Source organism: Tupaia chinensis, unplaced genomic scaffold (genome assembly GCF_000334495.1).
Source record: "Tupaia chinensis unplaced genomic scaffold, TupChi_1.0 Scaffold000089_1, whole genome shotgun sequence".
Lineage (NCBI taxonomy): Eukaryota > Metazoa > Chordata > Mammalia > Scandentia > Tupaiidae > Tupaia > Tupaia belangeri.
Genome location: NW_006159551.1, coordinates 3,225,900 through 3,242,098, shown reverse-complemented (window position 1 = coordinate 3,242,098; position 16,199 = coordinate 3,225,900). Strand labels below are relative to the sequence as shown.

Sequence of the window (16,199 nt, the reverse complement as noted above, 5' to 3'; positions counted from 1 at the left end):
CAGGAAGTCACCTGTCCCAGTCACTCGCCTGATTAAACTAGAACATTGCTTCGGAATCCCTAATATGGGGTTACATTCCATGTCCTCCACTTGCTACACGTATAACCTTAACAAGTTATTCAGTCTCATACTTTTTTTGTTTTTTTTTTTTCTTTTTTTGAGAGTCTTTTTGCTCTAGAGTGTGTCCACTCACAACAAAGACAGAAAGAAATCACTCCCCAGGGGTTATGGCAACACCACAATCCCTTCTCCTCCATGCTCCTCTTGAGATTTTGGGCACTCACACGGACGCCCCCGGAATGACTTTCAAACTGTTGGGTCTAAGATCTGAATCACAGTTGGCCCTGTGGGAGTCCAGCGCCTTAACTACCATGCAACTTGTTGATCCCGCCAATATCTTTACAATAGAATCAGAGTGAGGATTAAATGACGTATACGAATTACTTAGCTCTGTGCCTTTATATAAGAGATGCTTGATATAAGGTAATGATTTTTTATACTTCAAAAAATTTCATTTAATTAATAAATCTTTTTCAGTGCCAGAGGGCACATATATGTGCTAGAGAAAGAGTGGCCTCTAATGGCCATGGCCACACTACGCTTCTTTTTCCTTCATTTTCCCAACCCATCAGAATTTTAGGCATGCACATATAGGCCTGGCATGTTTTTCAAGCCTCCAGGGATGGAATTCCAGCTGCAGCTGGCCATGTGGGGTCTGGTTCCTCTACAAAACACTTAATCGCTGTGCTGGGGGTTTGGCCCCCAGATTTTATTTTGATTATTATTTTATGTGATAATATCGCAAGCCTAGCCAGAGGAAATGTCTTTATTATCCATATAAACGTCTTGCCTAACACACCACAGTTAATTCTCCTAATAAATTTCTCCATCATGATAAATGTTTTATATTTTTCAAATTGCTGAGTGGAGCCCGCTTTGAAAATAGGCCTCGGTCTATGAGCAATGTTATCTTGGTCACAACCAACCGAGTCCATCGCTGAATCTGTGTGTGGCTGAAGACATGATTTCCATTTGTTTCTCCTGTGTTTTATCTAGACAGTACTCCTGGAGACCAGAAAGTAATCCACTTTCTCATAACAGGGATCTCTTAAGCTCTTGCATTAATGAATGACACAAGCTTTTCTGGTATAGAAGGAAAACAACAATAACCAAAAAAATCCCCCAAAACAGTATCAATAACAATAAAAGGTTTTGAAGACTGGCTTTCTGCTTTCAGCAAGCCCTCCAAATACGGAAGAGGAAGAAATCAGAACTTAATTTTATAGGTTACCAGCCAGAAAGAAAGAACCCTGTCTTTTTATAGGAAGCTATTAATATTCAGGTACTTTCCTTTCTTTTCTCTCACATTTGATGCTAGGATTCATGTTGTGCTTTGCTAAAATTCTATAGCTTCTATTCATGAAATAATATGACTGAAGCTCTCCACAGTCTTTGAGAGGAGAGAGGAAGAATATCAGAGGCCTGGGACTCCAAAGATCTCAAAAACACTGACTCAATAGTCAGCAGAATGGGACACATCACCGGGTCTTTCTCCCCTCTCACACTCTTTGTTAGGAGAAATTATTCTTGTAGTGCCCTTTCCATTCTCATTCAAGTTCATGTTCAAAAAAAAAATTAAGGCAGAAGAACGGAATACTTTATCTCAGTGATGATTTGTAATAGCGTATTGTGTGGCTTTGGCCTTTCTGATGGATTGATTCTATGATACAACTGGTTTATTTCCAGTTTCCCCCCACAGCTCCTTTTTCAACAGCACCCTGGAATGTCTTGAAACAGAAAAGGAGGGATGGTGTTCAATGAACTCATTATATATAGTTTTAAAAAACCAAAGAAATTCAGAGGGGAAAAAAAAAAAAAAAAGAAAGTTCTCAAAGGGGATGCCATCACCTGCAGAGATTTGCTCATGGTACGGAGGGTAGAATGCAGGAAAAGGAAGGCAATGGAGACAGGGTCACTAGACAAGATCAACAGCAGAGTAGAGGATAGATGACGGAACGTATTCTTTCTGGAATCTCCTCTAATCCATGCCTGGGGCATCTGAAGGAAATACCTTTCTTCTTGGAAAGAGACATTGTTTTTAGTTTTGTTTTATTATCTTTTTTTTGGTAGGTTTTTGCCATAGGGCATGTGCACTTGCCTGGCAGTGACAGAGAGTGAAAGTGAGAAATCACCCTCTCAGGTAGAATGGCCATGTCGCAATCCCTTCTCCTCCATTCTCCTCTTGGGATTTTGAACACACATGCACATGCACCCGGAGTAATATTCAAGCCTCCAGGTCGAGGACCAGCAGTTGGCATAATGGCTATGTCACTGGACTCCCATGCAGTCAACCGTGGTTCGAGTCCCGGACCTGGTGGCTTAAACTCATGCCAGGTGCGTGTGCATGCATGCCCAAGATCCTGAGAGGAGAAGGAAGGAGAAGTAACTGTGGAATGGCCAACCCCCTGGGGGGTGATTTCTCGCTTTCTGTCTCTCTGTCTCTGTCTTTCTGGCGAGCACACGTGCCCTAGAGCAAAAACCTTTCAAAACAAAAACAAAAGCTTCATTTTCTGAAGAAAAACAAGAAACACATCTAATAAATGGGACCAGCAGTTACTGTAATGGCTATGTGGCTGAACTCCCATGTAGCCGACCGTGGTTTGAGGCCCCGACCCAGTAGCTTAAACTCATGCCAGGTGCGTGTGTGTGTGTGTGCCCAAGATCCCGAGAGAAGAATGGAGGAGAAGGAATTGCAGCGTGGCCATACCCCCAGGGGGTGATTTCTCACTTTCTATAGCAAAAACCTCTCCAAGAATAAAAAAAAATAAATAAAAGCCTCCAGGTCCAGGACGCGGACCTTGGCCAGTCATATGAGAATCCAGTGCTTTTAACAACTTTGCTATCTACAGGCTTCACTCTTTGAAAAGTTTTTTTCTTGAAGTCAAGAGAAAGAGATAGAGACCAACAGAGAAAAAGACACATCTTCCACAGGGTCTCACACAGCAACCACCGCCAGCCATTCCCAGGTAGACAGGATTATGGACGTGCATGTGTGTGTCTGGCATGTACAGGTCAACCCAGTTTCCAAAGCCCAAACTTCCATATGGACTCCAGTACTGGAGAGTGTGGTACTCCCACGGCTCTGCTGCAACTGGGCCTAGATCTCATCCCATGGTAAGGGAACATCATCAACTTGTTTCAAGAAGAGCATGTGAGATGAACTGCCCTTACAAAACACACTCAACCCCAATTTGTCTTCTGCAAACTAGTAAATCCAGGTATAGACACACTTGTGACAAAACCCTTCACTATACAGCAATTCTTCAAGATTTTATATCCAAATCACCAAATTTGTAAAATTTACAAGGGCAAGTATTGCCATCTGTAATAGTTGGATGGGCCAACGTCTAGACAATTTGGACAACTTTAGGCTTAGCCCTTTGTATTGATTTGAGATGCAAAGAAAAAATGGCTAGGAGTGATGAAGATTAAATCAGGCATTTTTCCTCCCTCAGTGAATAAAGGCGGGTAAATACTTGGAGAAACTGTAGCAATACTTTTAGTACACTCTACTATAATTTCTTAAACTGAAGCTTTGGTAAATGTGAAGGTCAGAGTTATCAACTTGTATTCAACTGATCTGGAATAAAACTCCCAGGGTGTATAGTGAATTTTGTACTAAAATAACACAAGAGCACATTTAAACTTATTGAGACCCCCCAAATCAAAATTCTGAAACATCCAGAAGAAAGGCTAAGTTATTCACAGTTGACTGGAAAGAGACTTGAGTTGGAGATCTGTCTACATCCTTTGCTAGCGGAAAGTCTGGGACAAACACCTTTTTTCATTATTTCATTTATCTGAAAATCAAGAGGTGGAGGAACAATATCGAGTGTTTCATTCTATTTTAACAACTTCCCAAAGCGACGTAGGATCCACTGATTAAATTTAGCACAGCCTCTTTACTTGACAAAACTTTTAAGTTCTGCCATTAATGCATGTCTCAGTACCCCAGGAGCCAGAAATCTCCTGGCTGCCTGTGTGAAAGGAAGTGGTGTTCTCAGAAAGGAGATTATGTTGACCAAAGAGCATGATTACAATGATGACAAAGAGAAGGAAGATAGGCCTTGCCTATGAACTCCCACAGAACCTGAGATCTAAGAGGCTCAGCCGGAATAATGCGGTAAGCTCTTTCTCTCAGCCACTGTAAGAATAGGCTATGGAGCAGCTTGGGGAGTTAGGCAACCTAGATTCCAAGCGTAGCATCATTGCTACCTAGCTTTATGGCTTTGGACATTATGAATCCTCCTCTTTTTTGGGGTGGGGGGCAGATTTTGCTATCAGGCACATGCACTTGCTGGAGAGACAGATAGAAAACAAGAGATCACCCCCCAGGGGGATGGTCACAGAGCAATTCCTTCTCCTCCATTCTCCTCTTGGGATTTTGGCCATGCATGCAAACACATGTGGTGGGAGTCTGAAGCCACCAGGTCCAGGGCTCTGACTGCAATCAGCCACATGAGAGTTCAGTGACATAGCCACTAGCCCATCTGCTGGTCCTCATGACTCTTAATTTCTCTGTAAATCAGAGAAAGATTAGGGGTTCTATTTAATCAAACAATGAAAGAGTCCCATGCATTCAAGTATATACTGAGAAGAGGTCCTGTCTTACCTAAACTGTGAAAAAGGGGCAACCACGATAATATTACACAGTATGTAAATCATCATGCTGTGGTAAAGATGAAATAAGCCAGCACATGCAAGGGACTTGGCACAGTTTCTGGCCCACAATAATGATCTGGTCAAATTAAGTAAAAAGCTCAGGGACTCTAGCTCATGAGTGGACGATACGGTCTTAGCAAGATGAGTTCACACAGGTTATCTGAAAGAGTGCCAGGCAGTGCCATAATAGGTTTAAACAGACTGTTATTTACAACCAGAGAAGCAAAAAGAATAACTTTTTGATTGTATTACCTATATCAGGAAATTAACATCAAAACAGTTAACAATGAACAGTGATATTATTTTTTAAAATCTGCAAATTTGAGGAGAAGCAGGTGGCATGGTGGTTAGACACACGCATGGCCAGCTGCACTTTGAGTCCCAGACCCAGCGACTTGATAATCATGCTAGGCACATGTGTGTGTACCCAGAATCCTAGGAGGAGAAGGGAGAAGGGATAATGGTATGGCCATGGCTCCCAGGGTGTGACTTCTCACTGTTTCTCTTTGCCACACTCCAGTGGCTCCCTAAGGCAAAAGTCATTAAACAAAACAAAACAAAAGAAAAAAAAAGAAAGAAAAAGAAAAGAAAAGAAAAACAAATTTGCAAATGGTATTAAAATCTTCTGTTGTTCCATTCATATCCTTTTTGTAGTACAGATTCAATCAATAGTCCCATAACGTTTGATAATAATTGCCCTTTAGACTCTTCTAGTCCAGAACAGTTCAGTTCCTTCATCTGTTTTTCTCATGATTATTTGCAGTTATTTTGTAAAATGTCTTTCAATTTGGATTTGTTTTAGCCAGTTATTTTGTAAAATGTCTTTCAATTTGGATTTGTCTAACACTTTCTTATGATTACACTGAAGTGCTAGTTTTATGGCAATCAGACCTCAGAAGTGACGCGGTAACCTTTTTCACTTATCATCTCAGGAGGTAAGTGATGCCCTCAAGTCTCATTACTGGGGACAGTAATCTTTTTTTTTTTTCTGAGACTTTTTTTGCTACAGTGTACATGCACTCACTGGAGAGACATAGAGACAGAAAACAAGAAATCACCACCCAGGGAGGATGGGCACACTTCAATCCCTTCTCCTTCATTCTCCTCTTGGGATTTTGGGCACACATACACATGTGCTTGGCATGAGTTTTAAGCTGCCACGTCTGGGATTAGAACCACGGTCAACAACATAGGCGTCCACCGAAGTAACCATCACTCCATCTGCTGTTCCCAGTAATCTTGAACACTCAGTGAAGGTGGTAACTTCCAGGTGTATTCTCCTATGTAATTAAAATGTATTTTGATGGAAGATATTTTGGAACTGTGCAAGTATCTTATTTCTCATCATACTTTAGCCCAATAATTTTAGCGTCCATTGATAGTTCTTACCTAAAACAATGATTACTGAGGTCTTTGCACCATACCGATATGTGACATTTTCACCTGCTCTTGCATTTGCTTGTTCAATTCCATCACTTACTTACTTTCGTGGGACTCACAGTTACCTTGTAAGTTATGATCCATTACATTCCCAGAATTGGCCAATGGGATCTTCACCAAGTTGGTTCCTCTGCTCCTCTATCATGATCCCATCAGTTTTTGAGGACATTCTTACTTTCTGGCAGAACACGTCTCAAGCTCATCTTGAATTTGGATTTAAGAATTTCTCTAGGGAGCCCTGATTCTTTTTACTGGGAAATGGTATTGCTAATTAAGAGCAGGGGCTTCAATGTGCTAATTTCTACTAGGGTATCATTGTTCCTAGGCACTCTTAGGTGACACAGTGAGGCAGTATAGGTACGCATAGGTACACACACATAACTACTGGGTCATCAGAAAAATCATGCAGTATTTTTTCTATATAAAAATGCACCATGACTTTTCCAACAACCCAATATTTCTGTATCTATTTTTTTTTATCTTTTTTTTTTGGAGAGGTTTTCACTATAGGGCGCATGTGCTCGCCAGACAGAGAGATAGAAAGTGAGAAATCACCCCCCAGGGGGGATGGTCACGCCGCAATCCCTTCTTTTCCATTCTCCTCTCGGGATCTTGGGCACGCATGCACACGGGCCCGGCGTGAGTTTTAAGCCACCGGGTCCGGGACGCAAACCGCGGTCGACTATGTGGGAGTCCAGCAACATATAGCCATTACGCTAACTGCTGGTTCCCTCCATATCTATTTGTATGAGTTCAGCTGATACGTTGTATTCTAGTCCAACATACCAGGATTCATTCTAGCTTTTCCCACTATCTTATTATCCTTTTCTTTCTCTGATGCTAAGAAAACTGGCTCTCAGTAGCCATAGTATGTTTACTGATTATCTCAGTCCTACCAGATATATAAATTAGTTTGAGAATTGTGAAAAAGTTACAGTTTACTAGCTATTTGTAATATATGTGCTTAGTTATTTTTATCTCCAGCCTTATGTTACATAATTAAATACCATTTTTCAAAATAGCTTGCATTCTTTTTTTTTTTTTTTTCCTTTTTCTCCTCCTTTGGTGTGGTTATGTCACTCATCTGTAATACAGTTAGGATTACGGGATTACTTACTACTGTCTATTGACTTTTGCATTACCTACACATTCCAGTTTATATTTTTGGTTTCAGTTTTTGGTATGTGAAGCATTACGGTGCCTTTAGAATCCATCAGGGCTATGCAAAAAGATTTCAGAGAAGTGGGGTGCCCTCCTCGTGACTTTTAATCTTTGTGCCCATTTTTCTACTTCCTCTTTTAAGTAACCTAAGAATTTATTGGGCCCAAAAAGGCAAGGCTCTTTGCATCGTCTCCCTTTACCCTTTCTTAGTTTAACTTGAGACATCCTTCACCCTTCAGAGCCTACAACTTCCAGTAGTTTGGCCTTTCTTAAAAACGAGCAGTTTGTGTGGTTCCCATGTGCACAGATTTGTCGTGGTGAGCATGGTAAACCAAAAGCTGCTCTGTTCTTCTGGAAGTCCTCGCCAAGAGCACTCAGGACCTGACAAGTTGGCAAAAATGGGCTGGAAACTGCTGGCTGTGAGTGCAAAGACCCCAGGCTGAATGGCTCCAGAAACCTGAACAGGAATTTGATTATTTAAGACCTCACCAATCAAGAATGTCCACAAGATGATCACACCCTCTTGAAACAATCACTGACGTGATCACATGTCTGGGACCCCTACCCCTAATTTAGCCCCTAAAAATGGGGGGGAACACCTTGGGGAGGTTGTGTCTTTTCAGCATGAGTTGCCCACTCTCCTTACTTTGTGCTTTGCAATAAAGCTGGACTTCCCTTCATCAAAAAAAGAAGAAAAAAAAGAAAAGAAAGAAAAATGTATTATAGAGTAATGATTTTCAAGAAGTTTAAAACCTGAGATGTGGTTGGTGCGGCCAAGCACAATCACTGCTTGGATGAACTTGGGTGCCCATGGCAGCTGGCTCTTCTTTTCCTCTCCCACACCCACCTATATTCACCAGGGGAGAATGTGGCATTGTGCAGAAGCCTCTTTAGGGTAAGCAATGGCTAAACCACAACCCCCACAAATGCCTGTATCTATGTACGCATTCATTCATTCTGCTAATCATGCATTGATTCAACCACCGAAATCACAGAATCCACCAGGTACCACCCCTATCCCAGAGTAAATAACAACGAAGCTATGTAACTTTGGAGACACAGCTGAAAGGCAGGATCCCCCAAAGAAAGGCTAATGGCTGACTCACCATTGAAATTCACGTTGCGGATATACTTCAACAACTTCTTGCCCCCAGCTTGCTCCATCTCTGGGCAGACGCCGCGGTAATCAGCACAGAGATCCTTGTTCATATGATGCAGAGCATGAGCCATCGCGTAGACCGCGTCGATCACGAACTGAACTTTACCCTCCTGCTCATAGTTGGAATCTTTTCCAATCCTCTCCTGTCCTGCACATGAAAACAAGAAACACACACGAAGACTGGTGTTGAGTAGAAGGTCTACATGTGCACTTCCTTGCAATTCAGCTTAAAGAAAACACTTAGAAAACAGTCACACGGCACGTTCACACCATTTGGCTACCACGCTAGGCTCAACAGTTTTTAGGATTTTATTTTGAGGCACATCACACTAACATTTCCGGTGTATTAAGTCAACTTTTAGAAACAGTACGCCAAAGGATTGCAATGAAAGCTTTTGTCATAGGCCAACGCATTATTCAAAATACAGAGGTCCCACAGAATTGAAGGAGGTTTTGAATTAGAAGTGGAGTTATTGTTACATTCAAATCTTCAAGCTGGTTTACTTTACAAAGGTCGGAAGGAAAATGACAGAAAACAAGCTTAACTTTACAAATGAACTCATTCGCTTCTACGCAGTTACCCCAATTCACCTCCCTAGTGAATTGGGTTGTATGTCTCAGCTGGTATTACTGAGGGCTGAGCTGTTCAGTGTCCCAGGGTTCTTTATTTTTTCTTTGCTCTTACCTCCCCTGCCCCTCCCCTCCTCCCATACATCAGTAAGTCCTATGAATAGCTAAGTTCTTCCACTTCTTCCACTGAAACTCCAGGGATCTTCCGAAGCTCTACCAATGCCCTGTCTGTGCCTTTCCCATCTTCCATCAGGCTTCATGACTAGGTATCTCCCTTCGCCCACTCATTCTCCCATGTTCGTCTGTGTGAACATCAGCACTCTCCACTGCCTACAAAATAAAATGCAAATCCTTCCCCCTAACAGTGAGCGTTCCTAATTTTGCCCCCGTCTGTGTAACAGTGATGACAACTGACATACATTATGTGCCCCCATGGTGCTGGAAACTTTGGCTAGTGTTTTGACGTCATCCTCACCTTGTTATAGGGCACGTGTGCTCGCCAGAGAGACAGAGAAAGACAGAGAGACAGAAAGCGAGAAATCAACCCCCAGGGGGGTAGGCCACACTGTAATCCCTTCTCCTCCATTCTCCTCTAGGGATCTTGGGCACGCATGCACACGCACCCGGCATGAGTTTAAGCCACCGGGTCCAGGACTCGAACCGCGGTCAACTACATGGGAGTAGAAGGTCTACATGTGCACTTCCTTGCAATTCAGCTTAAAGAAAACACTTAGAAAACAGTCACACGGCACGTTCACACCATTTGGCTACCACGCTAGGCTCAACAGTTTTTAGGATTTTATTTTGAGGCACATCACACTAACATTTCCGGTGTATTAAGTCAACTTTTAGAAACAGTACGCCAAAGGATTGCAATGAAAGCTTTTGTCATAGGCCAACGCATTATTCAAAATACAGAGGTCCCACAGAATTGAAGGAGGTTTTGAATTAGAAGTGGAGTTATTGTTACATTCAAATCTTCAAGCTGGTTTACTTTACAAAGGTCGGAAGGAAAATGACAGAAAACAAGCTTAACTTTACAAATGAACTCATTCGCTTCTACGCAGTTACCCCAATTCACCTCCCTAGTGAATTGGGTTGTATGTCTCAGCTGGTATTACTGAGGGCTGAGCTGTTCAGTGTCCCAGGGTTCTTTATTTTTTCTTTGCTCTTACCTCCCCTGCCCCTCCCCTCCTCCCATACATCAGTAAGTCCTATGAATAGCTAAGTTCTTCCACTTCTTCCACTGAAACTCCAGGGATCTTCCGAAGCTCTACCAATGCCCTGTCTGTGCCTTTCCCATCTTCCATCAGGCTTCATGACTAGGTATCTCCCTTCGCCCACTCATTCTCCCATGTTCGTCTGTGTGAACATCAGCACTCTCCACTGCCTACAAAATAAAATGCAAATCCTTCCCCCTAACAGTGAGCGTTCCTAATTTTGCCCCCGTCTGTGTAACAGTGATGACAACTGACATACATTATGTGCCCCCATGGTGCTGGAAACTTTGGCTAGTGTTTTGACGTCATCCTCACCTTGTTATAGGGCACGTGTGCTCGCCAGAGAGACAGAGAAAGACAGAGAGACAGAAAGCGAGAAATCAACCCCCAGGGGGGTAGGCCACACTGTAATCCCTTCTCCTCCATTCTCCTCTAGGGATCTTGGGCACGCATGCACACGCACCCGGCATGAGTTTAAGCCACCGGGTCCAGGACTCGAACCGCGGTCAACTACATGGGAGTCCAGCGACATAACCATTATCCCAACTGCTTGACCTGTCATCCTCACCTTGTGAAGCCAGTGTTTCATACCCTTGTTATATGGAAGGGAGAAGGAGCTTCCCCAAGGTCATTTGCAGATGGCTCGACGGCTCAGAGTTATCGGACTCCAAAGCCCACACTGGTTTCCTCTTTGCATTGTCTTTCCTCTTTGTTTGTACTCATCCTGACTCAATTCCCTCTCTATGACACACCCAAAGGCTTCCTACACTCAGCTCCTTAATTTCAACTCAAGATGTCCAAAAAACATTTCGTCCTTTGGAACATTATTGATAGTACACTATTTTAATGATTCACAGTAGATGTCTCAGGTATTTTTCTTCTTCTCTTCCCCCTCCATATCCCCAGCACTGAATACAGCATTTAGTTTCTAGTGGAGACGAACAGCACTTGTACTAAATTATGTATTTCTTACGTACCTCGTACCAGCGGCTCTCTCCAGATCCCGTTCCTCTGTGAAGAATAACTGCCCACAGACTGGACTTCCTTCTCCTAACAATATTCCCCTCATTGTTTCCTATGGAACATTTGTGTGCTGAAGAAACAACAGGAAATCTACAACCCCAACCTCTTCTGCAAAATACGACAAGGGTGGCTGACAGCCACTGTGTTCAATTTTTTTTTTTTTTTAACGGATCCTTTTCTGAGCATTTAACATTATAACATAAAATATCTCCAAAAGGGGAATTTTGAATTTCCCCAAATAAATTTGTATTTTTCCTTTTCAAAGCATGCATTAACATCGCATATGCCAGAGACATCTATGTTTTGTAAGTATTTCATTTAAATATCCATCAGTCTTATGCTTACTACTTGCTACAAAATCTAGGAAGTTTTAAAGACAAAATTTATCATGAATTCATCCTGCTACTTCTCATTCAAATTCAGGACCGCAGGGCTTTTTCTTTAAGAATGTTTTATTTATTACCGTTATTATTTTTCAATTTACCATAGGGCACATTCCCTCATCAGAGAGAGAGAGAGAGAAAGAGACAGAGACAGAGACAGAGAGACAGAGATAGAGACAGAGACATACAGAGAGAGGGAGACAGAGAAGAAAGAGAGAAGGCAAGCTGCCAGGTCCAGAACTTGAGCTGCAGTCAGCCATGTGGGAGTCCAGCACCTTTACCCACCACACCACTTTAAGGCCCAGAACTTTAGGGCTTTATTTGCACCTTAATTTTGGCCTCTTTTTTCTCATGAGGAAAATCCTGGTTCTTCATGCTATTGTTAAGATTATTGACTTGTTTGGGGTTGGCAGGTGGCGTAGTGGTTAAGGGTGCTGGAGTCCTACATGGCCGATCACAGTTCGAGTCCCCAACCTGGGGGGTTGCTTTCTCACTTTCCCTCCTTCTCTCTTTCTCTTTCTCACTCTATCTATCTCTGGTCAAATTAAAATAAATAAATAAATAAAGTTAAATAAAATTATTCTTTAAAAAAAGATTATTCACTTGTTTTATCCCATAATATATAGATAACATTCTTAGAATAACAATTATCTCTGACAAATAATATAAAAAGCATAGTTTAATGAATAGCTTGTACATCTTTTTTTTTCTTTTTTTTAAGTTTTTGCCTGAATATTTTTGGGGTAGATTCTAAGAAAAAGTTTTGTAAGCTTTGTTGAAGGGTAAATTCACATGTATTTTATTACAATATATTGGTAAGTTCTCACCTAAAGAACTATACCATTTTGCTATCCGACCCATAATGTGTGGGGGTGTTTATCCCCATAACTTTTCCAACACAGCATATCATCAAACCTGAATTTGTGTCAATCAGGTATGTGAAAAGTACTACCAGAATGTATTTTTACTTGCATTTTTCTTACTATGCTAGAAATTGAACATTCTTGCATATGGAAAGGTACAAACTACTCCTCTTTAGGCAAGCTGCTCATAATCTAGTCAATAAAATGTCACTGTTCCCTTACTTATTTTTAAGAGTTTTGTTAATTAGATACAAATATTAATCACTGATACTAAGTTGCAAATATTATCTCCAGTTCATCCATTTGCTTCTACTTTATTTCATGAAAGAGGAATCGTGCCTTTCTACATCCTTCTCCAGATTCCCAGTCAGCTAGGAACACAGGTGCGCACAGGCATTCCCACACACGCAGGTCCACCAGGAACCCAACCCTGGACCTCCCATGTGGCCCCAGTGTCGTGTAGCAGCAACCCACCAACTGCACTATAGTGACTGGGCCTTTTTTTAACATCATTAAGTATTTTCCCCAAATATGATTGTTAGATTATTTTTTTTTCTAATGTTGATCTATTTTCCCCTGAATTTTTGAAGTTTGAAGCATTGTTTAAAAATTATAAATCCCTATCACCAGAGTATAGATGATTTCACCCATATTTTCTATATGTACATGCATAATTATGTCTTTAAAGTGTAACATTTGGTCCATTTGGAATGTATCTTGTGTGTAGTGCAAGGAATGAGTCAAAATTGTATTATTTTCCATGTGACTATTCAAAGCATAACCATAGCACGTTATATTTGTAATATACAACAGTTCATCTTCTCTCAAATTTGAGGGGCCATCTTTATTTTATTTCTTTCATAAAAGAGACAGAAAGTGAGGAGGAGGGAGGGATAGAGGCATAGCGCTTTTTTTTTTTTTTTTTTGAGAGAGAGAGAGAGATTCTTGCTATAGGGTGTGTATACTCACCAGAGAGACAGAAAGCGAGAAATCACCCCCTAAGGGGGATGGCCACACCGCAATCTCTTCTCCATTCCCATCTTGGGATCTTGGACACACATGCACACATGTCTGGTGTGAGTTTTAGGCTGCCAAGTCTGGGTATTGAATGGCGGTCAACTATGTGGAAGTCCAACGACATACCTACCCATTATACCATCTGCTGATCCCATCATCTTGACAGGATCTTGACCTCATGAAGAAGACAGACAGAGAGAGAGAGAGACAGAGACAGAGAGAGCGAGCACTCCTACTCACCAACAAGGTCTGACCCCTCCTAACCTAGCCAGCCTTGGATCACAGGCTCATGCAGGCCCAGCTCACTCAGGCAAGTCCCCAGATGAGACCTGGGGACTTTCTCATGTGAGTCAGTCTTGCAGGGTGCCATGTTCTACCACCGCGCCACCACCTAGCCTCACGTCTTTACTACACACTAAGTGTCTGTGTATAATTAAGTCTATTTCTGCATATTGAGAATTTACTTTGTCTATATACGTACCAAAATGGAGTTTCGATTATAAAGGCTTTGTAACATATTTTAATAACTGGTAGTCTCCTTTCCATCATAATTCTTTTTATTTAAAAATAAAAAAGTTTATTTATTTCATGACAGAGAGAGAGAGAGAGAGAACCTCGAACAGAGCCCTAACCCTGTGACTCATGCCAGCCTTCAGCCACCCTGGCTCATAGACAAGCACCTGCCCTACTCAGGAGGTGTCTGGATACGAACCCAGAACCTTCTCCATGTGCAACTGCCTTGCAGAGTGTCACATTATACCACGGAGTCACCATCAGTCTTGTTTATCGTTTTCAAGTTTTCCCGATTATTTTTATTTCTTCAAATGAACTTTATTAACTCATACATAGCTCCAGAAAAAAAAATTAAACAGCTTTGTGTGTTTGGTTTGTGTTCTACTTATAAATAAACCAACCAAGAGAACTTTTGATGAGGATGTACCTTTTTACTTCATATCTTTTCATTTGTTCAAGTATATTTTGGCTTTTTATTTTATTAGAATTTTTAATTCCTTAGTTTTCGTTTTTTTTTTTTTTTCATGGTTTTTGCCATAAAGCACATAAGCTCAATGGAGAGAGGAGAAGCAGTGAGAGGGGAAGTACAAAATCACCCCTGAGAGCCAAGATGCAATCTTTTCTCCTCCATCTCTGTCATTTTCCTTCTGGGATTTGGGGCATGTACACACACACGCCCGGTGTGATTTTCAAGCTGCCAAATCTGGGACTGGAACCTCAGACATTCTCATAGGAGTACAACAAATTAACCATTACTCCACCTGCTGGCCCCTTATTAGAATACGGTGAAAGGTTGTTTTTTTCTCATCTAGATTTTGATTCTTTCTTAGGAAGTTATTCAAGATATTTCTTCATTTTTTGCTAACATAAACGCAATTTTCTTTTTCAGGTGTCATCTCACTGGTTTTTCGCTGTGTATATAAAAATATATACTTTTTTAGTGACTGTTTTATTATTCTTCAACTTTCTATTATGAACAGTTTTAAACACAGATCAAGGTTAAAAGAACTTTATAGTAAACTCAACCAGATTTTAATATTACAATTTTATGAGACTATGGTATTTACTATTCTAACATTACCATTTTATTTATTTCATAAGGTTATTCATTTTTACCATTAATTTTATAACATGCTACTTTAAAAAATTTCTCTTATTTTTATAGTTCATGGAAATGGCAGTCTTGGAGGCATTATGACCATTATGAAATATATACTATGAAGTGGGTTCAGACTAATAATTCATAAGAGCAGTTTCTAAAGAGTATTAATAAAGACATTCATTCATGGAAAATGCCATAAAAAACTATTATTTTCAATGTTGAAATATTTTATGATTTGTGAAACATGGAAGGCCTCTCTCTCAGATACCCACAAGGTACTTTATCATATATATATATTTTTTTCTTTTTAAGTAATTATTTATTCAGGATGAGCAGTTGGCCTAATGGCTATGTTGCTGGACTCCCATGTAGTTGACTGTGGTTCAAGTCCCAGACCCAGCGGTTTAAACTCATGTAGGTGTGTGTGTGTGTGTGTGCGTGCCCAAGATCCCAAGAGGAGAATGGAGGAGAAGGGACTGTGGTGTGGCCATCCCCCCTGGGGGATGATTTCTCACTTTCTGTTTCTCTGTTTGTCTCTGTCTTTCTGGAGAGAGCATGCAAAAACCTCTCCAAAAAAATTATTTATTCAATTTTATTTATTGTTATTCTTTTTTAAAAAATTTGCTTTAGGGCACATGTGCTCACCAGAGAAAAACGGACAGAGAGAAAGTGAGAATGCAAGTCACCCCGCCCAGGACTCAGACCGTGGTCAGCCATGTGGGAGTCCAGCACCTTAACCACCATGCCACCTGCTGGCTCCAACATTGTGTATGTGTGTGTATACATACATATCTATGTATGTATATGTGTGTATACATATGTGTATATATATAGTGTGTCCGTGTGTATATATATATGTGAAGCATATGTGTGTGTATATATTCATATACATATTCATATATATGTGAAGCATATGTGTATATACATGTGTATGTATGTGTACATACATACATGTATATATAGTATGTGTGTATATATATGTGAAGCATGTGTGTATGCATACATATCTATGTGTGTATATGTATA

At 40.9% G+C, this 16,199-nt stretch overlaps 1 protein-coding gene across 1 annotated transcript in view; it reads right to left on the bottom strand.

Annotated features, from left to right (window-relative positions):
• GRM7 (glutamate metabotropic receptor 7) overlaps positions 1–16,199 on the bottom strand; it is a 1,001,339-nt gene that overhangs the window by 281,555 nt on the left and 703,585 nt on the right. Inside the window, exon 18 of the mRNA XM_027769777.1 lies at positions 8,430–8,630. Coding sequence (XP_027625578.1) covers positions 8,430–8,630 — 201 coding nt within the window. The remainder of the gene's footprint in view (positions 1–8,429; positions 8,631–16,199) is intronic.